This window comes from Capricornis sumatraensis, chromosome 20, assembly GCF_032405125.1.
Source record: "Capricornis sumatraensis isolate serow.1 chromosome 20, serow.2, whole genome shotgun sequence".
Taxonomy (NCBI): Eukaryota; Metazoa; Chordata; class Mammalia; order Artiodactyla; family Bovidae; genus Capricornis; species Capricornis sumatraensis.
Window position 1 is genome coordinate 16,660,575 of NC_091088.1, and position 26,496 is coordinate 16,687,070.

Here is a 26,496-nt window from a genome sequence, read left to right on the forward strand (position 1 = left end):
CTGGCGGAGCCATGGCCGCGCTCCCGGCCGGCCCGCGGGCTCCGGCGCTCCGGCCCCGCCGCCCCGCCCGCTCGGCCCCGCCGCCGGGGGTCCCCGCGCCGCGCCAGTAGCGCGCCCTCCCAGGTGGGCGTCCGCGCGCGCCCCGCTCCTGCGCGGGCCGGGGCGGAAGCCGCGCGCCGTCCGGGGGCCGGGGCGGGGGGCGGGCCTGCTTCGGGAGGGTCGCCGGCGCCGCGGTTCCGCCCGCGGGAGCCCTTTGTGCTCGGCGGAGCGCCGGTGAGGACCGCGGGGCTGGGGAGGGGGCCGCCGCCCCCGCAGGTGGGACAGGTACGGGCTGCGCGGCGGCGCGCGGCCCAGGTGGGCGAGCGTCCCCGCGTCCCGCCGCCGGCGCCCTCCCCGGGCGCCAACCCCCTCCGCGCCCTCCCCAGCCTCGAGGCCGGCGCGAGCCCGCCCGGGCGGCTGTTGTGCCGGCGGTTCCGCCTAGCGGTGTCGGGTCCGAGGAAGCCACGGCGGCGTCCGCCGAGAGCCGGGACCGGTGAGTGCGGGCGGCCGTCCGGGTCCACCTCCACCTCCACGACGCGGTTTCCCCCAGCCCCCGAGCGCCGCGGTCCGGCAGGTCTCAGGGCTGAAACCCGGGCTCCCTGGGGACCTGCCGGCCGCCCGGACGCGGCGTTACTAAACCGTTCCGTGTTTAGTAAAAGACCTCTCAGCGCCTTACTGGGTATCGCCACCGTCCCTGCGGATGGCCTTGACCCCTCACCTGCTTGCAGAAAGCACAGGAGGCACCTGACATCCACACTCCTGGACCAGCTGGGCCCCCGAACCGCTTGCCCGCAGACAAAAGGGAGCCTCCGCACGGGGAGAACTCTCTCTAGAAAGGTTGGCCTAGAAAACAAAGCTTTTAGCACTGAAGGCAGACCTGAGACCTGGCTGGCTGCCTCGGGTGGTGGAGACCGTCTGCTGCGGGTGACCTTGGGCAGGCCCCACGGCCACCTGAGCCTGGGCATCAGGAGCGGCGCTGACACCTGTCTCGGAGGGTGAGGGTGAAACAAGGAAGTCAGGGATGAAGTGTAGGATGAATGCTGGTGTCCTTCCCTTCCGTCTCTGAGCCCCCAGCACCGTAGGGGCAGTCAGAAAGGATTGGGGGGAGGGCTACAGCTGGTCTTTGTCACAAAGTTGCTGATTTGCTGAGAGAAATCTAGTTATCCCTTCCTTCTCTCCAGGAAACTGGCAGGGTGGACTGCACCGGGATCGCCCCCACCCCCTACTCCCCGGCATCACTGGAGCCCCCTCTTGTCTTCCCTGATTATCTTAACAGTGCTGGACTCCTTGTCGCACTGTTATTTAATAGCAAAAGCTGACTCTTCTCAACTCGGATAGCAGGGGACAGATCCCTCTGTAAACCCTCTGTCCCAGTATATGACTTGTGCCCATGTTGCTGGTTTAATCCTTCCTCCGTGTGCTCCCATCCTCCGAGGTCCCGCGGAGCCCGGCTCTGTGCTCTTAGTGAGTTATTGACATTTCAAAAACTGGAAGAAGCCTGTCATGGTGTGGGTACACCAGCCCTTGCCATAGACTCCACCACGAAGTGTGTAGAAAGGTTAAATTGCTTATTCAAGTTTATCTTGGATGTTCCAGGCAGGGCACACCCCCATCCCCTCCCCCCCGTTTTCTCACGGAGGTTTCCTGCCTGTGGGTGTTTGTTTAATGGCCAGGTGGAGTAGCCTAGGGGTTGAGAGCGTGCAAGCCTCCTTACCTTGGAATCCTGACTCTGTTGCTGCTTCCTGAGTGTGAAGCTGAGCAAGTTCCTTCCCCTCCCTGTGACAGCTTCCTCCTCTGTAAACTGAGGGTAATAATAGTGCTGGCCTCCTGGTGATGTTGTCGGGCTTAAATCAGTGAGAAAGAAAACAAGACAGTGCCTGTGTCCAGAACATATTTTATACTTGGCAGTCATCACTGAACCATATCCTGAATGTCACGAAATTTTACAAGGATGAGACTCTCAAAGCCTAGGCCCCATTCAAGGTTTGAAGCTGAACAGATTCAGGTTTGATTCCCAGCCGTTCACTAGCTTTGTGACCTTGACGTCAACATCTTCATCTGTGAAATGGGTTAAGTGACATCAGCTTGGTCAAGCCGGATGGAAGTTTAATGTGATAGCAGGTGTCAGTCCCTTAACTTAGTCCCAGGGTCATAGTCTGGGTTCTAAAATGACAACTGTTGATATTGTGGTCTTGATCTATTGGAAAGACATCCTTCTGATTAAACGTCCAAAGGTAGGTGTTTGTAGGCGAGCTTAGCGACAAGACGTGGTGGGACTTTAGGTGAGAAGGGAACACTTCCTGCGTGTTCTGTCTGATTTTAACACCCGAATGTGTTCAGCACTCGGCATGACAGAGTGCTTGGAAGTACAGTGTTCTCTCTCTCTTCCCTCCCTTTGCTCTTGCTTCAGAGCCTGCGATTTGTGAATGACCTCGAGTTAATACTACATGCTCAGAAACCCCGTTCTTGTCGTAGGGCTGCGATCTCGTTTATGATGGAGGGGAGCCGGCAGACGCGAGTGTCTCGGCCGTACAAGATCAGCGAGTCCTCAAAGGTCTGTGAACGGGTCACTGTGCCGATTGCCCAAGAAGCGTGAGGGTTTTCTAACAAGCTCATTCTCATTGTACAGGCTGATTTTCTATTCTTGGCATTGGTGTTAATCTCCTTAACGATGACTAGAGGTGGCACAGGCAAGGACTGGAAAAATCATAAAATCAGAGAGAGTGGGGGTTTAAGGGAGTGGTGGATGTTAGAAACACAACTGGACTCCTTTATCCTGCACCTCGACCCTGAGAGGTGTACAGGACAGGGTGGATGACATGGGATTACTGTTTCCACCTGAGGCTCCAAAGATGTCTGTCCAGAAGCCAGCCCCCAGCCTTATAGTGGGGGCAGCACTTGGCATACCTGATGTGAAGGGCCAAAGCCTTTCCTGGTCATGACTTTCTGGGACCCTAGGAGTGAGTGAGGGTGGGCCCCCAGGGCACTGCTGCCTACCTGTGTCACGCTGACTGCATCAGACTCGTCTTGGGAAGGGGGAGGGGGCAGGTGTCTCATTGGAAGTACATGTACCCAGCCCCACCCCAGACCTGCTAAATTCAAGTCTGGGAGCAGGACCTGGTAATCTGTAACCTTTAGCAGACTGCTCAGGTGACTTGGAGTGGCCCTTGTCCCCACAGCTGCTGTAGATAAGGTTCAGGGGACCAATTTGTGGGACAGTCCCCATTTATATCTGTCTCTTTATAAATATCAATAGTGTCCTTTTCTTTAAAAGTCTCGTTTTTTGACGATTAAGTGTCATGGACTATATCATGCATTCTCCATGGAGCTGACATTGCTCACAGGAACTGCAATGTGTGCTTGAGGGTGTGGAAAGAATTTACTCTTTCAAAGTACATATAATATGTGCCCAGATATATAGACTGTATGTTGTGTGTTTAAATGACAGAGCAAGCTAGTAGGGAAAAAATATTTTAAAAGCAGACAAACGAAGAAAGATGAAGAAATACCATTTTAGATAAAGGGAGCTGCGAGCAAATTATAGATGAGGACAAAAAGAGGAGTGAGGTTCAACAGATGTGTGAAAAGGAAACATGGGGTGTAATTTTCAGGGGAGGCTGATCCCCCTGAGAACTCTCCTGTTTCCATTGGAGCCGACTGAGAAGGCTCTTGGCAAGCCCGGCTTCATCTGCTGTGAAAACCCAGAAAGGTCTCACTGCTGCCTCAAAGGGGCTTTGTTTCGGAGCTTGGCTGCCGAGACAGCGTAGCTGTCTAAGTTCGACAGCGCCAGAAACCTTTGTCCCTTCAAGCCAGATTCTGAGCCTGTTTCCCTTTGAATTGAAGCTTTCAGGAATAGGCTTCTCTATCCCTTGGTTCGTTGTATTTATGTTCCTAACATTTCATACTTACCAAGTGCCCAAATCATAACGTGCCCTTGAGTTTCTAGACATTGATCACACCCGTGTGGCCAGAACCTGGATAAGTTAAAAAGAACATTACCAGACCCCTCCGGGTCCCTGCAGTCGGGAGAGCCACTCTCCCAGCTTTCAGCAGTTTCACCTGCCCTTGAACTTGTATGAGTGGAGTCAGGGGTGGGTGTGTGTGCCTGCTCCTTGCTCTCGTTACGCTGCTTCGGAGGGTCACCCCAATTACTGCTTGTGGCGGTTCACCTTGCCTGTCTCAGATCAGTGGAGTCTTCCATTCTGTGGCCCCCACTGCTCATTTATCTACTCTAAAATGTGCCGCTCCAGTTTGATGCTGAGTTCCTTATTCTCCAATGTTTATTTGTTTATTTTGGCTGTGCCACGTGGCTGTGGGGCCTTAGTCCCCCGCCCAGAGATTGAGCCCACACCCCATGCAGTGGGAGCGAGGAGTCCTAACCACTGGGCCCCCAGGGAAGTCCCTGGATTCTCTTTTAGTATCAAGTACCCCATACCTCAGGCTCCCTGGAGGCTCAGCGGCAGAGAGTCCACCTCCCAGTTCAGGAGACACGGGTATGATCCCTGGGTTGGGAAGATCCCTGGAGGAGGAAATGGCAACCTGTTCTAGTACTCTTGCCTGGAAAATCCCATGGACAGAGGAGCCTGGCGGGCTACAGTCTATGGGGTTGCAGAGTCGGACACGACCTCACAACTAAACAGCACCAACCCCGTACCTGCTCCTTTTTGCCCAGCATTAGACCCTGAGTGCCTGTGTTTCTTCATCTTGCCTTGCCTTTGATGAAGGTGCTAAAATAAATGAAGGAATGAACCGGGTTCACGTCATGGGAGAAAGTCGAAGGCCAGAGTTTCTAAGTTATGTGAAGTGCTGCAACTCTGTTACTGGTGACCCTTTAAAGTCGGGAAGTCACGGTTGTCTGTTTTTAGTTCTTGTCTCTGCTGCTACACTAAACATCTGGAAACAGGCTGTGGTGGAGACCCAGGTGAAGAACTAAATGAGTCCACCTAGCCCGGAGGCCCAGCTGTAGAAGCAGTGAAGCCGTCTGCCCTGGCTGCCTGCCGCAGATGGCCCCATGGCGGCTCTCCTCCGGGGTTCTCCCTATCCTTGCCCCTCCCCAGGGCTATTTCCTTTTCACGCCACAGCTAGGGGCCTTTGTACCCCTATTTAACTGTGATAGTGCCAGTGCCCCCGCCAGCTTGGAAGCAACCAGGAGACCAGGGTGGGCTCAGAGCCCACCTGAGGCCCCTCAATTGCTTCTCAAGGACACTAACCTTCACTGTCACTTGATAGCCTGCTCCTGTGGTGCCTTTTTATTTCCTTACTTCAGTCTGCACCAAAGAGGGGCCCCAAGACAGCTTATGCTGGAGCCCAGACCTTTCCTGCTCAATTATAAGCCAAAACCAGGCTAGCCCAGCGCTCTCTGGATAACCAGAATAGGCAGAAATATCCATGTGTGGACCTCCAAGAAGCCACCCTGTAATGTTAGGCAGAAGAGCCTGGCTCTGTGGACTTGGAAGAGAAGGGAGCTGTAGGGATTGGCTGCATGGTGTCCTCAGAATGTGAGGATGTTGCCTGAGACTCATGTGGATGGAGCCATGGATGTTGGAACTGGCTGGACGGGAAGGACCACAGGGAAATAAAGTGGCCCATTACTGGTGCATTGGAGGTGGTAGAGAGCAGATTTGGAAGGGAAGGAAAAACCAAGTCCCTGCCTTAGAACACACGTTGAGAAGTAACCTCTAGGGACCTGTGTGCAAGTCAGCCAGCTGCTTGCACCTGCCCAGCCTCACCACCCCCACCTCCCACACACCAGACTTAATGCCCAGCCCTTTTTCCCAATCACCCTTGAATCACCCTGCTGATGTTTCTGAATGGTCTGTTTTCTCATATGTTGAATCATCTTGTTGTTTTTATAGGGAGTAAATAGAAATATCCTGATTACTCCATCCGGGATTTAGAAACTGTTATGTAAATTCTGAGTTTTCTTTGTATCTTTAAAAGCCCAGGGCAGGCAGACAATAGTCAGTCAATGTCCACCAACCTGAATGTATTGAATTAACTCCTATTAATTATTCCTATCAATTGATTTGTTAATTCCTGTGTAGCATGGTGATTAAAGGTTTGGGCTCTGGAATCAGATATAGGTTCAAATCCCAGCCCTGCCTCTCAGTCACTGTGGGATTTTGGACAGATGTAGTCTCTCTGAGCCTGACTTTCCCTCATCTGGAAATATAGTTGACGCTCCCTTGGAGGGTTCCCATGATGCTTGAACAAGAGCATGCAGTCACGTGTCCAGGGTGATGTGTAGCACAGTGTTCCTACAGTTTACATACGTTTCTTTTAACCCTGGCCATGACTGCTGAGGCCGTGTTTCTGAAAGTAAGATTGCCCAGGCACGTTAGTCTCTGGGCCCCGTGACCTTGCTGGATGGTCTCTGTGGCCTAGGTGTCAGCACTGCACCTCCGTGGGGACTGAGGGGCCCAGCAGGTGACTCTGTTGCCGCTCCCATGGGGCCAGCTCTGTGCCAGGTTCTGTCTCATGACCCCCACAAACCTGGGTGATAAACACACTCAGCCTCACTTGTGAGACCCGGAACAGAGGCTCAGAGGCTGCTTGAGCCTCAGAGGCTGCAGACCTGGGGCTCCACCAACTCCTGTCCCACTGGAGAGGCTCCGCCCCACATAACTTCACCCTCCCCACAGGACAGCGTTTGCAAACCTCTGCCATGACACACACTTGCTGAGAAGGACACAGAGACGGGAAAGGAGGGAACAAAGAACACTTCGGGGAATTCTGTCTATAGAGGAGGAGGGGGGCGGGAGATGAAAGGAAAAAAGAAAGATTGAGTAAATTTTATTTGTAAAGAAATGGAACTAAAAGTTGCTCAGTCATGTCTGACTCTTTGCGACCCCATGGACTGTAGCCCACCAGGCTCCTCTGCCCATGGGATTCTCCAGGCAAGAATACTGAAGTGGGTTGCCATGCCCTCCTCCAGGGGATCTTCCTGACTCAGGGATCAAACCCTGGTCTCCTGCATTGCAGGCAGATTCATTACCATCTCAGCCACCAGGGAAGTCCAGTGCAAATATATAGCCACACACACACCACCCCCACCCCCAATTTCTGCGAGGTACTCTGGCACTTTATTTCCCGTTCTCATTCTGCTGTATGTTAAATGCTGGTCGGGTGGTGCTAGGTGGGTCCGGGGCCCCCTCCCCTCCTGACAGGTGCTCTCGCCACTGCAGGTGTACCGCTGGGCTGAGCACTCGGGCACGGTGCTGCAGCGGCTGAACGAGCAGCGCCTGCGCGGCCTCTTCTGCGACGTGGTCCTGGTGGCCGACGAGCAGCGTCTGCCAGCCCACCGCAACCTGCTGGCCGTGTGCAGTGACTACTTCAACTCCATGTTCACCCTGGGCATGCGCGAGGCCTTCCAGAAGGAGGTGGAGCTGATCGGCGCCTCCTACATCGGGCTCAAGGCCGTGGTGGACTTCCTGTACGGCGGGGAGCTGGTGCTGGATGGTGGCAACATCGACTACGTGCTGGAGACGGCCCACCTGCTGCAGATCTGGACTGCAGTGGACTTCTGCTGCGAGTACCTGGAGCAGGAGGTGAGCGAGGACAACTACCTGTACCTGCAGGAGCTGGCCTCCATCTACAGCCTCAAGCGGCTGGACGCCTTCATCGACGGCTTCATCCTCAGCCGCTTCGGCACGCTGTCCTTCACGCCCGCCTTCCTGCAGAACATCTCCATGCAGAAGCTGTGCGCCTACCTGGGCAGCAGCGAGGTGCAGCGGGAGTGCGAACATGACCTGCTGCAGGCTGCCCTGCAGTGGCTGACGCAGCAGCCTGAGCGCGAGGCCCACGCTTATCAGGTGCTGGAGAACATCCACTTCCCACTTATCCCCAAGAATGATCTGCTGCACCGCGTCAAGCCCGCCGTGTGCTCGCTGCTGCCACGCGAGGCCAACTGCGAGGGCTTCATCGAGGAGGCCGTGCGCTACCACAACAGCCTGGCGGCCCAGCCCGTCATGCAGACCAAGCGCACGGCCCTCCGCACCACCCAGGAGTGCCTGCTCTTCGTGGGCGGCGAGGTCTCTGAGCGGTGTCTGGAGCTCAGCGATGACACCTGTTACCTGGATGCCCAGAGTGAGCAGTGGGTCAAAGAGACGCCCCTGCCAGCCCGGCGGAGCCACCACTGCGTCGCCGTGCTGGGGGGGTTCATCTTCATCGCCGGCGGCAGCTTCTCACGGGACAACGGAGGGGATGCGGCCTCCAATCTCCTTTATAGGTATGACCCCCGCTGTAAACAGTGGATCAAGGTGAGATTAAAGCCAGATTATTTCTTTACTCTTGAGGACTTTCGATCTTCTTAATCTTAGTCTTGACTGCCCCCTCACCCCCTTCTCTGAGGCCTGGACAGCCGTCCTGCTTCTGAACTAGGTGTGATGATAAAGTGACGAGCCCCATCACAGCCCCCTGCCTGGTTAGAGGCAGTGAGGGCTGACTGGCCACCTTCTGCAGGGATGGGCCACGCCTAGAGCACCGCTGCCCCGTAGAACTCTGCACCCGCAGAGCACTTCTGTGGCTCTGCCATCCAGCGGTAGCCACCAGCCACATGTGGCAGTTGAGGGCTTGAAGTGTGGTCCATGGGACTGAAGAACTGATATTTCAGTTTTATTTCATCTTCACGGATTTAAACGTGAGTGTGAATGGCCGCATGAAGCTAGTGGCTACCATCCTGGATGGCACTGGTCTGGATACTTGACCCATACTTCTGACAGCCTCCCCACGTCTTGGAGTCTCCGCCAAGCTCCTCTTTGGGACAGGTTTGGAGGTGCTTCAGGGAGGCTGCAAAGGCTCATGCCTCGTAGGAGCCATGGCCCCTTGGAAGGTATGGTGGCTAATGCTGGGAAGGGCTTGGGTCTTGGTATCAGACCCAGGTTCACGGCCCAGCTTGGCAAGTTGTAGCTGAGAGTTTCAGGCTGGTTCCGCACCCGCTCCAAATCTTAGCTTCTCCCTCTGGAAACGGGTCAGGGGACGTTGACCTCCCAGGGTTGTGGTTGTAGCTCACATTGTTGTGGGGTCGGGGTTGTGCTCCTTTCCTCCCCAGAACCACAGCGCCACCCACGAGAGTCTGTCCCAGTGTTTATACTCACATCTCAGTCTCCTGACCTAACTTGGCGGTTTCCTGAGCTCAAGGTTCAGAAGGGACTCAGATGACTTTTCTATTTTATTCTCAAAAATCTAAAACCAACCACTTTGCAAGTCTTGCCACAAGAAGGAGGCTCCCAGCCTTGAAGGCTGGCCTCCAGACCTTCATAGCGGTGGCAGCCTAATCATATAGGCTGCTGTGGGTCCGTGTTCATTCGAATGTCTTGCTTTTCTTTAAAAAAGAAAAAAGAAGCTTGGGTCTCCTGTTGTTAATTTCCAGCTGAGTGCCACTTTCTGCTCGCCAACACAGATGGCAATCAGTACTAATTTTTAAAATATATGATTGTGGGGGGCAAGGGGAAAGGTGAACTTCTATTTTAAGAAACTAATCCATCAGCGGCTGGGACCCGTGTGTCCTGCAGAATTCTAGTGCTTGTGTGGCCAGACAGGTTTGGGGAAGTGAATTCTCTGTGCCCCTCATGGGGATTCATGAGCTCTTGAGGGTCCCACCCAAAGAGCCCCCCTTTCTTCTTCCAGTTTGGCTCCCTTCCCCAGACTCAGGTGGCTGCTGCCTCACCCGGCTGTGTCTTCATGGAGCATGCTGGGGACACAGTGCTGGGTGTTGATGCTGACCCAGGTTTGGGAATGGGGAAGTACAGGTGTGTCGCCTCCACAGGTGGCCTCCATGAACCAGCGCCGTGTGGATTTCTACCTGGCCTCCATCGAGGACATGCTGGTGGCCGTCGGCGGCCGAAACGAGAACGGAGCACTCTCCTCGGTAGAGACCTACAGCCCAAAGACCGACTCCTGGTCCTACGTAGCCGGCCTGCCAAGGTGATTGGGGCGTGGGGGCAGAGCTACAGACGCTGAGGCTCCGGGGTGGCCGTTGAGCCCACTTGCCTGTCTGGGTTTCTTGGCCTCCGATTCCAGGCAGTCTCCTGGCTTGTGAATGACAGCACGAGGGGCAGAGGGCGTAGTGCCGGCATGTCGGGGCGCCTGTTCTGGGCTGCCCGAGTGCTCCATTGCCAAGTCTCCTCACTGCCTGGGTCCCAGGGAGTGGGTGCTGGGTTCAGGGGGTGAGAGACTCACTGGAAACCTCTCAGCTTCGGGCAGGAGGAGTTGAGAGGGTGGGGGTTGTCTGTGCTCCATCTGACTTAGACGGGTGTCCCCACCCCGTGCTGTCTCTGCTGCTTCATCTGTGAAGGGGACGTGATGACTGTCCCACCCTGTCCAGATGTCCGTTCACTGCGGTTAGCATTACAGGCTTAGCAGAAGGGCCTGTTGTTTATCTGACCAGCCCCCTGTGATCGAACCTGCAGGTGCACCCTCTGAAGCAGGCTTGCTGTGGAACACGTCTGAGTGTCTAGGGGACTTTGTCCCTGGACGTTAGAGGAGGGCATGGGGTGAGCGTCTGGGTGTGGATCCCAGCGCCTCCACTGAGCTACCTGGGAAGCCCTACCTGGACACCTGTGAAAAGATGAGTAGACAGTCATGGTAGTAGCTACTGATGACCATGTGCCAGCCTGGGCCTCGTGCTTCACGTGATGAGTTGAGTCCCTTGATCCCCAAAATAACTAGCAGGGTGGATTGTAACCCACATAGTTTATCACCCAGAACCAGATGACCGTGGATGAGGAAGCCGACTGTGGAAATCTTGACCTTGTCCTAGGCAAGCCCTGAGCTTCCTCTCTCCCTCTGTCCATCCGCCTGTCCGCAGGTTCACCTATGGCCACGCGGGCACCATCTACAAGGACTTTGTATACATCTCCGGGGGCCACGACTACCAGATCGGCCCCTACCGCAAGAACCTGCTGTGCTATGACCACCGGACGGACGTGTGGGAGGAGCGGCGGCCCATGAGCACGGCGCGCGGCTGGCACAGCATGTGCAGCCTGGGGGACAGCATCTACTCCATCGGCGGCAGCGACGACAGCCTGGAGTCCATGGAGCGCTTCGACGTGCTGGGCGTGGAGGCCTACAGCCCGCAGTGCAACCAGTGGACGCGCGTGGCGCCCCTGCTGCACGCCAACAGCGAGTCGGGCGTGGCTGTGTGGGAGGGCCGCATCTACATCCTGGGGGGCTACAGCTGGGAGAACACGGCTTTCTCCAAGACCGTGCAGGTCTATGACCGTGACAAGGACAAGTGGAGTGAGGGCACCGAGCTACCCAAGGCCATCGCCGGCGTGTCGGCCTGCGTGTGCGCCCTGAAGCCGCGGCTGGAGGACAAGAAGAAGAAGGGCAAGGGCAAGAGGCCTCAGGACCGTGGCCAGTGACCCCCGGCGTGCCGACAGACCAGCAGCCACCGGGAGAACCTCGACACCCTTATGTACGACCTAGCAGCTTTTTTTTTTTTTTTTTACTTTTATGATTCTTGGTATTTCTATGGTATCACAGTAACCAATTAAATATTCTATATGACTTGACATACCATCTTGCTTGAGTAATTAACCTGGGGCCCAGGCAAGAGTGGTCCCTGCATCTGTGTGGGGCTTCTTCCCAAGTTACCAACCCCTGTGGGTGCCCCCGGGTGCCCCCCACCCCCCGACCATCCGGCTGACAGCAGCCAGGGCAAGAGTGACGTGGAAGTTTCTGTAGTGGAATGAAGGGCTCCGGTGTGACGGTGCAGGCCCCGTAGCCCACCCCTCCCCAAACCTGGCTGAGCTTTTCACACACCAGGCTCCTGGGCCCCACCTCAGAATTGGCGATTCTGAAGGGGGCTGAGAGGGAGGCTGAAAACTACTGTCCTTGGAATGACTGAGCATCAGCCACGCTTGGGAATCACTGGCGAGGTGCTTTTTCACAGGCAGGGCACAGAGACTCCTGGAGAGTGACCGAGGGTCAGCAGCAGCCCAGGCAGTCAGGTGAGGCGTGGGACCTCTCACCAGGGAGGTCTCCCCACTGGGCTTTCTTCCTCAGGCGGCCGTTTCTCCCAGTTGGTCATCGTCTCAAATTCCCAAAGGGAACAGGCAGTCAAGGGAGAAAGGAAAATGGGCACGAGGCTCTTGATAAGCGGTATTCTGTAATTTGTGCTTTGGTCTTTTTACTGTCTCTTCTGGAAGCCACTGTTTCTTAGATTACTGATGTACTGAGCCCTGCCAATCTCCATTTATCACTCAGGAAAGAAGGGAGGTGGAACGTGCCGTTGTGTTCCATGACCCCTGCTCTGAGACGCCCCAGGAGGCTCCCACACGAGGGAGGGCCCAGGGACCCCGACCAGAGAAGGCTGTCGGAGCATCTCCCCAACTCCGGCGCCAGATCCTACCCCACCCTGCCGTCGCCAGGTAGCCCTGTGCTGGGGGCACACTCCAGCAAGTCTTGAGCTGCTGCCCACCTCCTCAAGGACGGGTGAGACCCTGGCCAGGCCTCCTCCCAGGGGTCGAGGTCCCCCAGTCTGCATGAGCTGTGATGGTGGGTTCCGCACCTCCTCCTGAGATGCGCCACCACCCCTGCTGGTCCCGCAGTTGCCAGAACTGACAGCAGCAGCATGTGCCCTTTAAGGAGCGTTCGAGACTCCTGCCCAAGCCACCTGTCACACCAGGACGATAGGTGTGGAGCGGGTTTTAATCACCAGCCAGCGGAGGCATTAGTGATCGTGCCGTGGCAGAGATCTTACTGCAGAGACGAGACGGCCTCGTGATTTATCGTTAACATTGGCGTTAGAATAAGAAGCTCAGTGAACTTCCTTCTCCTTTTCCTTTTTTTCTGTCTCTTTATGGCCCTTCCTTCCCCTTCTCTTGAAGGTTCACTGTGGTTTTGGTTGGTCTGTTGCCATAGTGACCAGGAGAGCTGAGAGCCAGCTGAGAGTTGAAAACTTGGTACCCAAACAACCGCCACCTCTCAAGAGATGGGTGACCTGTCTGCATGTTTAGCCTATGGAAGTTGCTAAAGGCTTACAAACCCCTGAGAGGTTTTGTAAGGCATGCAAATAATCAAACCAAAAAACTGTCCACCTTCTTGGAGCTCCTTAATAGAACATTTCAGTGTATTAAAGGCTCTGAGAAGTCCTGTGTCACCTGTTAACTCTCCATCAACCCTGCACCTCCAAACTGCATTGAAGCTGCAATCCTTTCATCTCAAACTTAATCCAGCCCTCCCCGGATTCCATGTTACGGCACTCCTGCCAACTGTGGGAGAGCTTGCCTTCCTCCTGTTCCAAGGCAGGTTTCATTGTTCCCTGAGAGGCACAGAACCCGTGGTCTGTTCTCCCCAGCTCAGCCCAGGTCATGAGCAAAGAGGCGGTCATTCAGCCAGAATCCAGGGCAGATTTGGCTGAGCACATAGACCATGCTTGCTGTGAGGAGCAGGAAGGCTTTGACCTCAGGAGGACAGCTGTGAATTTTTAGCCTAAGCTAGCTGTTGTGCTTTTGACAATAAGGTTGTGCTGCTGGCTTCTATTCAGATTTTCTCGTGCCTTGATGTCTCTCTTGCCGCTATGCTATGAAGGATGTTTGTGATCTGTGCACCTTAGAATCTGATATGATTGAGGTGTGAGTATTCTTTTAAAGGTAGGGTCGATGAGGAAAATTTCTTCTTGTAGACCCACTTCAAATAGTTAATGGTTGCTCCACTGTACTAAGAAAGGTTTTTCCAAGCTCCTCGGGCTCCATGGAGAGGAGCTTTGTGACCTGGGGCCAGTGCCTGCCTGGGTGCGGGAGAGCGCAGTGGTGGGATCGTGGCAGGTTTCTTCTGTCTGCGCTTTTAAGGTGGAAATCAGTGTGCTGTGCAATCCAACTAAAACTAGAAGAAAACTGTCTAACCCAGGTGGGCAGAGCTTTGGGGCACACTTAGCAGGTGGCCCTTTGAACTGCAGAATCATAATAATGATTTCCAGCTGCAGTGACAAAAGCTTGGGGTCTCCTGGCCACCACGTTGAGACGGCAGCTTTCCCCATCGTGTTGTCAGCACTCCCAGCTATTCGCCTTGAACTTTGACAACACCTTGATTGTCTTATTTTGATCTTTCAGAATGATGGGCTTTTATTCAGGTTCTGGGTTTTTTTTTTTTTTTTTTTTTTCTTTTAAAGAGCTAGAGTTTTAACTTCGTATGAGTGGTAGGTTTTGAATTTGATCCTCACCCAAGTTGGAACCCTGTTTGCTTAAGACGTTAGTGTAATGACAGAAAGAAAGCAGAGTAGTAAAGGTGAAGAGTCCTTGTTACTTACAGTGGTCTGTCTGCTGTTTAAAATATACAGAGATTATCTTAGCACCTTGCTTGTGTGTATGGCTCAATCTGTATTTCTAACATCCTACTGCTTTTAGAAATCTAGACTGCCAGGTGGTAGGTCTATGTCTTTCTAGGTCTTAATCTGAGCAGAAAACCTCATGTGTGTATTTCTATTCTGAATGCCCTTCCCTTTGCCCCTTAAATCATAAGTTGGCCACATGGTGACTTAGTGGGAACTGCAGAAGTCAACCCTAAAGGGGGTGTTCGTTCAGGGTTGGATGGCAACCCAGATGCCCAAGGGAAGTGGCGTCCCTCGCAGGTCTAGGGTCCCACTCTTGAGTTCAGGTGAGTTAAGGGCCTGGCCTCTAAGCCAGCAGGGACCTCTGGGTGACAGGCAGCCATGTGGGAAGTGAAGGACTCCACCCTCACCCCTTGTAGACCTAGCGGCCTCCTCCTCCTCTTACCCTTTCCTCCATGCATGCGCCTCGGCCAGCATCTCACTGAGCTTCTGGCTCTCAGGTCTTCTGGTTAGAATCCGAGACCCCTGTTCCCAAACCTGGGGGGGCAGTTCCAGCCGTGTGGCATGGACATCCTTGCTGTCTCCATGGATTCTGAGCATCTTCAGAGGGGAAGGGGCCGTGTCCCTGGCCTCCAGGATAAGCCTCTGGAATGTTGTGCCGCTCTCCAGGTGCTTGGAGAGCCCATCCCCTGTGTCCGCCAAGCCTGGCAGTTTTTAAAGTTTTTTGAAATGTTTTGATACTTTTTGATACCATTTGCTGATAACCATTTTGTAGTTGCCTGCTGGGGTTTTCATTTTCCATCTCCCCACCACAATCCCTCCCGAGATCAGCGCCAGAGTCTTGTCATAGCCACCTCCATGGCCATGACACTCTGCCATGGCTGCGATCTGATCCGTGCTTTTGAGTTGTATGATGTCACACATGGCCCAAGAGTGTGACTATCTTGGGCCCCCAGCTGAGCAAAAGGGCAGTGGTGTGTGATGAGGATGCGCCAACACCCTGAGACGTTGAACATTTCTTCCAAAGCTCCTACCGCAGCAGAGTGTGCAGAGTTGAAAAAATCCCTGAGGGTCGATTCATCTGTCACCTTTCCAGTATGGGTCATTTTTCAACACAGGGCCTGGCTGGGTCTCGAGTCACTCTTGTTTGTCCACCCTTTCTTTTATAAAGACACATTAACATGAAATCCAACAAAAGCTGTAACCTAAACCATCCTGCACTTTACAGAGTTTTGGAGATGGCTCATCTTTTTTTTTTTTTTTTCCTTTCTACATGGGCAGAATTTGTGGCTTTGCAGGGTGTTCAGTTTGGTGGTCTCAAGAAATTGTATTTTGGTTGCCTTAGAAGAATCAATGAATGTACAGATTTGGGGGAGGGGGGCCGGAGGACAAAAGCCTTCCTGTGTCAGTTTTCTTTGAGAAAAGGAACTCTACTTTTCCAAGTTACTGGAGCCGTCTTTACAGGTTTGCTTGTGATGGAAGGAGAAAGTCCTTTGGATCAACTGAAATCCATCATTACCACCGGCTCCCTTGCAGAATTAGATCTTCGATGATTAAGTATTGGTAATTCACTGGGTGTGTTCTGGCTGCTAATGCTACTGAAGCTGGTTATCATGTGTGCTATTTCTCTCATCTGTTGCTTTTGTATTGTAACTGTATGACACCCAAAGCTTTTCTGTTTCTTATCTCTTGTTAATTTCCTGCACGTTGAATTTCTTTCCCCCTTCTGTTTGTAACTCCATAAAGTATTCAATTCTTGAAACACATTAAAAATGATTTGCCTGCTAGGGTATGGCTTATTTTATAATTAAAGCCCTAGTCTTGTGTGGTTATTGTTGTAATCTTCAGTCCTATTTTCTCTGCCCAAATGAAAAAGAGCCCCTTTGCATGTTGAGCCCAAATATAATTTGGAAATTAACCAGACTGCCTTTCGGTGTCATGGGAGGCAAGGGCATTCCCAGTCAGCTCTCACTGTGCTCCTAATTACTGTATTTTACCAGAAGTTTCATTCAGTTTCTTGATGACAGCCCTAAGTCCTGTGACCTGAAATGAAACTATTTGCTTAAATTTGTGTCAGTTGGGATAATCTGATTAGAAAAGAAAAACAAGCAATGGGTTATCTTTATCAGAAAGATACAGTAGCATTTCTGTAAGAACAGAGTTGCTTTACTGCCTTGAGGGCCCAAGAAGAGGCTGATAGATAGCTCTGATGCCCTGCAGGGGTTTCAAAGCCTCCACCAGCAAGCAGCCAAGCCAACACTGTGGTTGCCTCCTTGAGCCTTTGGTAATTCAGCTTTGGGAGAATGGTGGGAAGAACCTGCCTCAGATTTGCCTCTGAGCCACTGAGCTGCCCCAGATGGAATACCAACTAACAGATGGTAAATTCTCCTGGATTCTTTAACTTCCAGAAGAATCTTAGGTTAGAAATGAGACGCCTCCCATTTTCCAGATGAAGCACCCAAAGCTCGGACTAATTATATTACCCACATTGAACTACCTCACCTCCCCAGAAGGTCCACATCCGTTTGGGTCCTCTTGAACGGAAAGAGAACCTTAGACAAGGACTTGGAGGCAGGTGGCTGACCTTGGGAGCTGGTCTCATGGCCCAGGAAGCCCAGCGAGACCAGGAGGGAGGAAAAGCTGCTCACAGGGTGCTTTAACTATGGCTGAGTAGTGAGTCACCCCAAGCTGTGGCTTAAAGCCATAGCAGTTATTTTTGGTGACAAATCTGAGGGTTGACTGGGCTGATGGAAATAGCACTCTCCTGGGTCTCAGTCACAGCCAGATAGGAGCTCCCCGAGACTCACTACATGTCAGGGCCTGAGACAGCTGGGGCCCCTCCCCACTCATTTTTTTCCTTCTGCTCTGCTCCCCCCATCCCATTGGTCTCTCTCTCTCCCCCAAAGCAGTAGGGTTAGTCGCTCAGTCTTGGCAGACTCTTTGCAACCCTGTGGACTGTAGCCCACCAGGCTCCTCTGTCCATGAAATTCACCAGGCAAGAATCCTGGAATGGGTTGCCATTTCCTTCTTCACGGGATCTTCCCAACCCAGGGATCGAACCCGTATCTCCTGCATTGCAGGCAGATTCTTTACTATTTGAGCCACCAAGAATCTGCCTTCTCTGTCTCCAGGTCTTTCTTTACCAAGTTTCTTATATGGAAGCCAAAGTCTCCCAGAGCAAGCCCCAGGTGTGACTAGCAACAGCCACATGGCTGCCATATCCTGCTCCTTGAGGGCATCACAAGTGGCCCCCATGGACTCCCCTGGTAGTCCCATGGTCAAGACTCTGAACTCCCCATGCAGGGGTCATGGGTTTGATCCCTGGTCGGGGAATTAAGATCCTACATGGGGGCAAAAGCAAAGATGCCCTAGGTTGGAGGTTGAGGGGTGATAGATGGCACCTTTTTCAAGGGGCATCAATGAATTGGAAAGTCCCACAGCAGCCCATGTGTCGTCACACATCTGTCCAAGGAAGGAGGGTGAGCGCTCCCAGAGGCCCTGGTGACGTCCATCCAGGGCTGCCCTGCTCACAGAGCCAGCTGTTCAGAGAGCTCCCACCCTCCTTCCCTGGGGCAGAAAGAAGCACCATGTGTGACACAGGGGCATCCTGTCAGCGTGCGGCCAGCCCTGAAGCAGAATCAGAGGAGGGCAGAGGGTCCATGTTGGACCCCAGAGGCACCTGCCACTCCTGGAGCTCAATTTTAACCTAAGTTGGCCAGCTCACACCCAGCTCTTTCAACTGCTTGAAAATGGCCACCATGTACATTCCCTGCATGGGATGTTATGCCCCCAGAAGGCACTGCTGGGATGCAAATACCAGATAACGGAATATTACTCAACCACGAACAGGAATGAAGCACGACACTGGTGACAGCATGGACGAAACCTTGAAAATACTATGCTGAGTTGGAGAAGCCAGGCACAAAGGACACCACATCGTGTGATCTGTTTACAGGCAGTGGTCAAACAGGCAAACTCAGAGACAGAAAGTGGGTTAGTGTTTGCTTAGGGCTAGGGGAGGGGTGTGATGAGAGAAGACAGGGGTGCAGGAGTTAAAGGATATGGGTTTCTTCTGTGGCGATGAAGATGCCCTAAAATTGACAGTGTTTGTGGTTCCACATGTCTGTGACTGTATGAAAAGTCATTGAATTGTATGATGTATGAATTATATCTCAGCACATTTGTTTAAAATATCAAAGCAATACTTTACCCCAGAGACTTTTCTGGCAATCCAGTGGCTAAGACTCTGAGCTCCTAATGCAGGTTCAATCCCTGGTCAGGGAGCTACATCCCACAAGCTGCAACTAAGAAGTTTGCATGCTTCAACTAAGAGTTGACATGCTGCAACAAAGACCCAGCATAGCCAAATAAATAAATAAATATTTTAATTAAAAAATGAAAATAGTAAGTAATTCACCCCATTCTCTGAGTTTTCTGTATTGGTCTCCCAGATAACTACAGGTTGAGATTCAGACTAGAAACCCCCGTCCTTGGGTTCTAAAATTGGGGTTCTAAAAAAGTAAGAATAGGACTTCCCTGGTAGTCCAGTGGTTAAGTCTCCGAGCTCCCAGTGCAGGAGACACAGTTTCTGTCTCTGATCTGGGAGGATTCCACATGCCACGGGGCCAGTAAGCCCGCATGCCACAACTACTGAGCCTGCAAGCCCTAGAGCCTGAGTTCTACAATGAGGAGCTGGAGCACCACATCTGAGACTAACTCCATGGAACTAGAGAAAACCTGTGCAGCAGCGAAGACCCAGTGCAGCAAGAAATAAATAAATAATATTTTTAAAAGGGTAAGTGAAGTCGCTCAGTCGCGTCCGACTCTTTGCGACCCCATGGACTGTAGCCTACCAGGCTCCTCCCTCTATGGGATTCTCCAGGCAAGAGTACTGGAGTGGATTGCTATTTCCTTCTCCAGGGAATCTTCCCGACCCAGGGATCGAACCCGGGTCTCCCGCATTCCAGGCAGATGCTTTAACCTCTGAGCCACCAGGGAAGCCCCTTTAAAGGGTAAGCATTCTTTTAAAAAGAATTTTTTTTTAAAGGGTAGCATTAAAAAAAAAAGTAGCCTTGATTTCAAGCCTGCCAAGAGAGCAATTCTGTGTGCAGACCTCGGGGTATCCTTCAGAGGGCGCTCTAGAGCAGCAGTCCTCAAATAGTGGTTCTTGGATCAGCAGCATCTGCATCCCGGGAAACTTGGGAACGCAGATTCTCAGGCCCCACCCCAGATCCACTGACTCAGCCACTCCTGGGGTGGAGCCCAGCAATGTGTGTTGTCATGAACCCTCCTAGGAAGTCCAAGGGGCTTCCTTGTAGCTCAGTCAGTAAAGAAGAATCTGCCTGTAGTGCAGGAGACCCGGGTTCGATCCCTGGTTGGGAAGATCCCCTGGGAGAAGGAAATGGCAACCCACTCCAATATCCTTGCCTGGAAAATCTCATGGACAGAGGATCCTGGTGGGCCGCAGTCCATGGGGTTGCAAAGAGTCAGACGCGACTGAACAACTAACACTTACTTAGGGAGTCTAAGGCAAGCTCGACTGAGGATCACTGCTCTCTAGACGGTTTTGTCTCCTTTCTGCCCCCGCAGGCTTTCCTGAGCCACGAGTCTGCCAGATCTCCAACAGCTGTGCCCGGTTTGCACTGACCAAACCTGAACTATGGGGCGTCCCTCTGGTTAGAGTCCAACTCAGCACGGGGGTAGCCAAAGACTTAGGCTTGAGAAGTCTGGCAAGGTCTCCGAGCAAACCTCTGCAGGGCCACATACCTGCTGCATCCCAGGGAAAGTGATCCTCGTCTGTGCACTTCCTGTTGATGGGAGGCAGGAAGTCCTAGGGTGTGGCCCGACCCTTTGAATCGTCTCCAGCATCCGCTGGCGCTGGGACTTCATGCTTGGCTTAAGTGGAATCTTTTGACCAGGCGTGCCATAGCAGTGATTCATCTTCCCAGGGGTCACCTAAAGGCACTAAAAATATCACTCTTGTCTGCAGTTCTAAGTGTCTCAATGCTGCGGGCTTTCTTTTTTTTTTGTTCTTTTTTTGTTCCAGACTGAAATTCAAGAGACCAGGATTCCAGTCTGATCTTCCTAACTAATTAGCCTCAGACAAGGCTGTGCTTGGTGTCTCCTGCTTTTAGAACAGGGACTGGATCTCACCTCGGCCACATGGAGCGCAGGGCTGTGCTTCAGGAATGTGGTTTTTTGCTTTCACTCTGAAAACACGCCACCTGGACAAGAGATTTTCTCTCTTAAGTCTCAGTTCCTTATACTGTGGATGAGCTGTCCCTGAGAGCGTGACCTGCCTCACCCTTATCCCCTATGCGGCTGCCCCAGAGGAGCTCTGGTCAGGAAATGCTCAGGGAGCTCTGAAGTGAGATCTTCCTCTTGGAGACTCACAGCAGGCTACATTTGTATATTATAGCCTCTGAAAGTCCCATTAAAGACACCTACCTAACTTTGGTTAGGACCCTTCCCGGGTGGCTCAGATGGTAAAGAGTCTGCCTGCAATACAGGAGACCCAGGTTCCATCCCTGAGTCAGGAAGATCCCCTGGAGAAGAGCATGGTAACCCATTCCAGTATCCTTGCCTGGAGAATCCCACGGACAGAGGAGCCCGGCAGGCTATGGTCCATGGGGTCGCAAACGGTTGGATGTAGATATGCAGATGACACCACCCTTATGGCAGAAAGTGAAGAGGAACTAAAAAAACCTCTTGATGAAAGTGAAAGAGGAGAGTGAAAAAGTCGGCTTAAAGCTCAACATTCAGAAAACGAAGATCATGGCATCTGGTCCCATCACTTCATGGGAAATAGATGGGGAAACAGTAGAAACAGTGTCAGACTTTATTTTTTGGGGCTCCAAAATCACTGCAGATGGTGACTGCAGCCATGAAATTAAAAGACGCTTACTCCTTGGAAGAAAAGTTATGACCAACCTAGATAGTATATTCAAAAGCAGAGACATTACTTTGCCAACTAAGGTCCGTCTAGTCAAGGCTATGGTTTTTCCAGTAGTCATGTATGGATGTGAGAGTTGGACTGTGAAGAAGGCTGAGCGCTGAAGAATTGATGCTTTTGAACTGTGGTGTTGGAGAAGACTCTTGAGAGTCCCTTGGACTGCAAGGAGATCCAACCAGTCCATTCTGAAGGAGATCAATCCTGGGATTTCTTTGGAAGGAATGAGGCTAAAGCTGAAACTCCAGTACTTTGGCCACCTCATGTGAAGAGTTGACTCATTGGAAAAGACTTTGATGCTGGGAAGGATTGGGGGCAAGAGAAGAAGGGGACGACCGAGGATGAGATGGCTGGATGGCATCACTGACTCGATGGACGCGAGTCTGAGTGAACTCCGGGAGTTGGTGATAGACAGGGAGGCCTGGCGTGCTGCGATTCATGGGGTCGCAAAGAGTTGGACATGACTGAGCGACTGACTGAACTGAACTGCACTGAGTAACTAACACAGCTTTGGTTAACCCACGGTTTCTCAAGATTGTTTGTGCCTGGCCACTCCGCCCCCCCCTCCCCACCCCCCCCCCCCGCTAATAACTATAGAGGGCTTCCCTGGTGACTCATGGGTAAAGAATCCACCTGCCAGTGTAGAAGACATGGATTCAATCCCTAATCTGGGAAGATCCCAGATGCCTTGGCGCAACGAAGCCCAAGTACCGTAACTATTGAGGTGTGCTCTAGAGCCCGGGAGCCGCAAGCTTTGAACCCCACACACCCTAGAGCCTGCGCTCTGCAACAAGAGAAGCCATCACAAATGAGAAGCGCTTGCACCCTGAAGGAGAACAGCCCCTGCTCACCACAACTAGAGAAGAGCCCATGCAGCAAAAAGTCCCAGAACAGCCAAAATTAATAAAAATTGTTAAAGTAAACAAAAGTAACTGTAGAGATTTTATGTCATCATAACACCTTTTAGGAAACAGGAAGCTAAAAGATTTCTGTGTCTCATCAACTCTGACAAAGATTTGGTGATATTCCCATCACCCATTTGGAAAGATGTCACAGAGATGTCAAAGAATCCTCCATAGGATTCCTCACGGAGGACAGCGGCATGATGCGGTTACTATATTTTAAGGTCTGGCTCTCAGTTTTGTGTATCTGGAATCTTGGTCTGGTTAATGCATGTGTGATGGTTAATTATATATGTCAACTTGGCTGGGTAGCAGTGCCCAGATATTCAGTCAAACATTACTCTGAGTGTTTCTGTGAAAGTGTTATTTGGATGACGTGAACACTTAAATCGGTGAACTTTAGGTATAGCAAGAGGCTCTTCATCCTGTGGGTGGGCCTTGAATGAGGTGAAGGCCCAACTAGCACAGAGACCAACCTCCCCAGAGCAAGAGGGAATTTTGCCAGCAGACAGCCTTCAAACCTGAACTGCAACACTGGCTCTTCTCAGGGTATCCAGCCTGCCAGCCAATCCTGCGGATTCGGGGCTTGCCAGCCTCTGTAATTGCATGAGCCAATTTCTTAAGATAAATGTCTCTCTATATCTATATCTCTATCTACACACACTTTCTATTCGTTCCATTCTCTAGAGAAGGCTAACATAACAGCCCCAAGAAAACAGACTCAGGGAACTGACTACATGAGCCAAATTCTGAACGAGTTCAGCCTACGGTCCTGTGTGTACTGTCTATCCTTTCCCCTTTTTAAAAAATCTTAATATAAAATATATTCAAGCCTGCAGGTGGCCAGGGCTCTGCATACAAAGTTTTCTTTACTCTTTATCAAACTTGCTTTGCTACCACCAGTAAAACGGCAGTGGTTTTGGAAAAGCAGCATTTTTTTTCTTTTCTTTTTTGTCTGCATGGCATAGCATGTGGGAGGTCTTAGTTCCCTGACCAGGGATTAAACCCTTACCCCTGTGGTGGAAGTTCAGAGTCCCAGTCCCTGGACCACCTGCAGTGGGGGCAATGTGGTCAGGTGCCCCTCTTCTTTCCTGGGAGGCTGCCCTCCCCAGAACCTGCATATGCTGATAAATTAAAAAATTATTGTATAACTAATATATCAATACTGCTAATAGTGGCAACACTAACTTATATGCAAAACACTTTTATTTAATCATAGAGCAAGCACAGCATAGTAATTACCTACCCAATGGTAATTACCCTTTTATTATTTTTTTAAACTTCTGTGAAAAGAAAGCATCTTAAATTGGAAAGAAACAATCCATGTCACAAGTCACTTAGTCAAAAAATGTTTGTCTGTTTGGAGAACCCAGAATGATCATGGTAATTTCCACCCCTTACAAAGCACTTATCATGGACCAGGCATCATGCAGAGCCCTTGGGCTTTGATGTGTCTTCACGGCCTTGATGGAGATGCATCTCATAAATCATGATTCGAGATGAAGAAACAGAGACAGAAAAACTAAATCTCTTGTTGAGGGCGGGGGCAGAACTGAAATTTAAGCCTTGGAGCATTCAGCTCAGAAGTAGAGCAATGTGAGCCAGCATGTGGCCTAGTCAGTACGGGTGTGTTCTTCACAAAGCCCTGTTGATGGAAATGAAGGAAAAGATGAGGCACTGTGCCTCTGAACGAGGACTGTGAATCCCTTGGTTTGTGTTTCTCTCTCTCACCAGACCAAGCAACCAGAGGGGTTCTATTACCGAAGGCAAGTTCGCGCGCCCCACACAGTGAGGTCAAACAAACCAGAATGTCAGAGTTTGAAGCAGAGAAAGACGAATTGTAGGGCCAAGCAAGGAGAATAGGTGGCTCATGCTCAGAGAAATCCGGACTCACTGATGGTTGTTAGGAGAATTCTCATAGGCAAAATTTAGGTGAGGGTTGCAGGAGTCATGACTTTCTTCTGATTGGTTGGTAGTGAGGTAACAGGGTGATGCTCCAGGAATCTTGTGTCCAGCCTGAAGTTATCCACCTGGGTGGGGGCCTTAGTTTCTGCAGAAGAATCCAGAGATATTGTTTGAGGGGGAACCAGGACCCTACCCCAAGTCTACACTACTGCTTCTTGCTTGTTTCTGCATCCCCTGGGCTTCCCTGGTGGCTCAGATGGTGAAGAATCTGCCTACAATGCAGGAGACCCAGGTTCAATCCCTGCGTCAGGAAGATCTCCTGGAAAAGGGAATGGCTACCCATTCCAGCATTCTTGCCTGGAGAATTCCATGAACAGAAGGGCCTGGCAACGCACTTTCTTTCCCTTCCGGGATAGGCAACTATCTAAATCTGCCCTTTGGAACTCAGGGAAGGTCAAGAGGGCTGAATGAAGCCTATTTCTTACAAATAAGAAGTGATACAGAAAGGATGTGTACCACGGAGGGCGCCACTGGGTCCCACTCCATTTCAGTTCTAATTATAGTTAAACACCTCATCTTAGACTGTTTCCTCTACCCCTTAAAACAAATCAGAAATCCATATGGCATTAGGATAACATTGCCTCTCTTACCTGTGACATCAGCTAACAGGTTCCATCACATCAATGTCTTTCCATTATTTCCCCTGTTAACTAGCTCCTCTGTAGCATCCTGTTCAGGATGGCTTAATTGGGAAGGCTATGAGCTTTCTCTAGCTTCAGGCATGGCTGTATCCAGGAGCTCACAAAGTGTCTCTGGGGGACTCAGTTCATGTGGAAACCTGAGTTGTCTGGAGTTTCAAGCTGCTGTATCCAGGGGCTCAAGAAACGTTGTCAGCTGTCTCTTACCCCTGTCTTTGTCTCTGTCTCTCTATCCCTCCATCTTTTATCTCTGCTGAAATCTGCTTTTTTTAAAATTGACGTGTAGTTGATTTACAATATTGTGTTAGTTTCAGGTGTACAACAACGTGTTCAGTTATACATACGTACACATTCTTTTATATATTCTTTTGTATTATGGTTTATTGTAGGATGAGCTTCCCGGGTGACTCAGTGGTAAAGAATCCACCTGCCAATGCAAGAGATGCAGGAGACGAGAGTTCAGTCTCTGGGTTGGGGAGATCCCCTGGAGCAGGAAATGGCAACCCACTCCAGTATTCTTGCCTGGAATAATCTCGTGGACAGAGGAGCCTGCCAGATTACAGTCCATGGGGCTGCAAAGAGTCAGACATGACTGAGCGAGTGAGCATGCACGCTATTATAGGATGTTGGTTATAGTTCCTGTTTGGCTTCTTCTAAAGTGAAGATTCTCATATGACCACAAGCTGCCCACCCATTAGAACCTTGGTGTGCCGTGTGTGGCTGCATTACAAGGCTGTCTTTCTCACTGGGCTCTGATCTATCTTGGTGTTGCTGAGTCTAAGCTCATACTGCTTACCACATGACAGGTCAGTAATGAAGAGATGAGTTTTTGGGACAAAGAATAGCAACTTTACTTGGAAAGATGGCAAACCAAGAAGAAGGTGGGCCCACTTGTGCACCAAAGAACCATTTTGCCTGAGTTAGAATTCAGACTTCTTTTACACCAAAAGGGGAGGGAATGAAGTCAGACATTTCCTGGGTCTGGGCTGCCTCCGGAGGGGTGTGTTAATTTCTTCCTGCAATCATTCACAGGTGGGCCTGATCAGGATGTTTCCTATGGGCTAAACAAAGGTATTAAAAAAATATATTTGTGACATGCTTAATCTTTAGACTTGGCATGCAAACTTTTAGTTGAGGCATGTGGGATCTAAGTTCCCTGACCAGGGATCGAACCCAGGTCCCCTGCATTGGAAGTGCAGAGTCTTAGCCACTGGACTACCAGGCAAGTCCCCCCAAAACTCTTGCATTACAGTAATCAATCTTCACTTGACAGTAGAAAGGATACTTATTTTTCTAGGCTAAAGAAGACTGAAAGAAAGCTATCCTATCTCTCCTCCAGCACCAGCTGTCTGTTTTGCAGAAAAAAAAAATGTTAGATGAATATCAATGAAAAATAAGAATTTCTTGGATGAACGGGAAAGGTTGGTAGGGGTGACTGGATCAAGAAACATGAAAGGGTATGAAATAGTGATGTCACCTCTCTAACTCAGTGGTAACATGAACGCATGGCAGCTAATGGATTAGTCTACACGATATAAGCTTCCTTTCATCATGCCAGTCCTGTGAGGCTGGCAGGACACGTTGGACTTTCCTCCTATATGAGAACTGAGTTATAGAAAATCAATGATTCCTTCAGAGATTCAGAGTCAATCCAGACCCTTGGTACTTCTTACCTTGGCTTACTCCTCTTCTTAAGCACTTTCCCCCTGGCCAAGGTCCTTTAAGATAGCA

At 51.3% G+C, this 26,496-nt stretch overlaps 1 protein-coding gene and 1 non-coding gene across 2 annotated transcripts; one reads left to right on the top strand and one right to left on the bottom strand.

Annotated features, from left to right (window-relative positions):
• Nucleotides 1-485: 485 nt before the first annotated feature.
• KLHL36 (kelch like family member 36) lies at nt 486-11,454 on the top strand. The gene is made up of 5 exons (XM_068992467.1): nt 486-532; nt 2,515-2,593; nt 7,224-8,297; nt 9,806-9,963; nt 10,847-11,454. The coding sequence occupies exons 2-5, from the start codon at nt 2,531-2,533 to the stop codon at nt 11,400-11,402; spliced, it is 1,851 nt and encodes a 616-aa protein (XP_068848568.1). The 5' UTR covers nt 486-532; nt 2,515-2,530; the 3' UTR covers nt 11,403-11,454.
• Nucleotides 11,455-25,917: 14,463 nt separating this feature from the next.
• On the bottom strand, nt 25,918-25,990 carry TRNAG-UCC (transfer RNA glycine (anticodon UCC)). The gene has a single exon. It is a non-coding gene; the product is annotated as a tRNA-Gly (tRNA).
• Nucleotides 25,991-26,496: the final 506 nt, after the last annotated feature.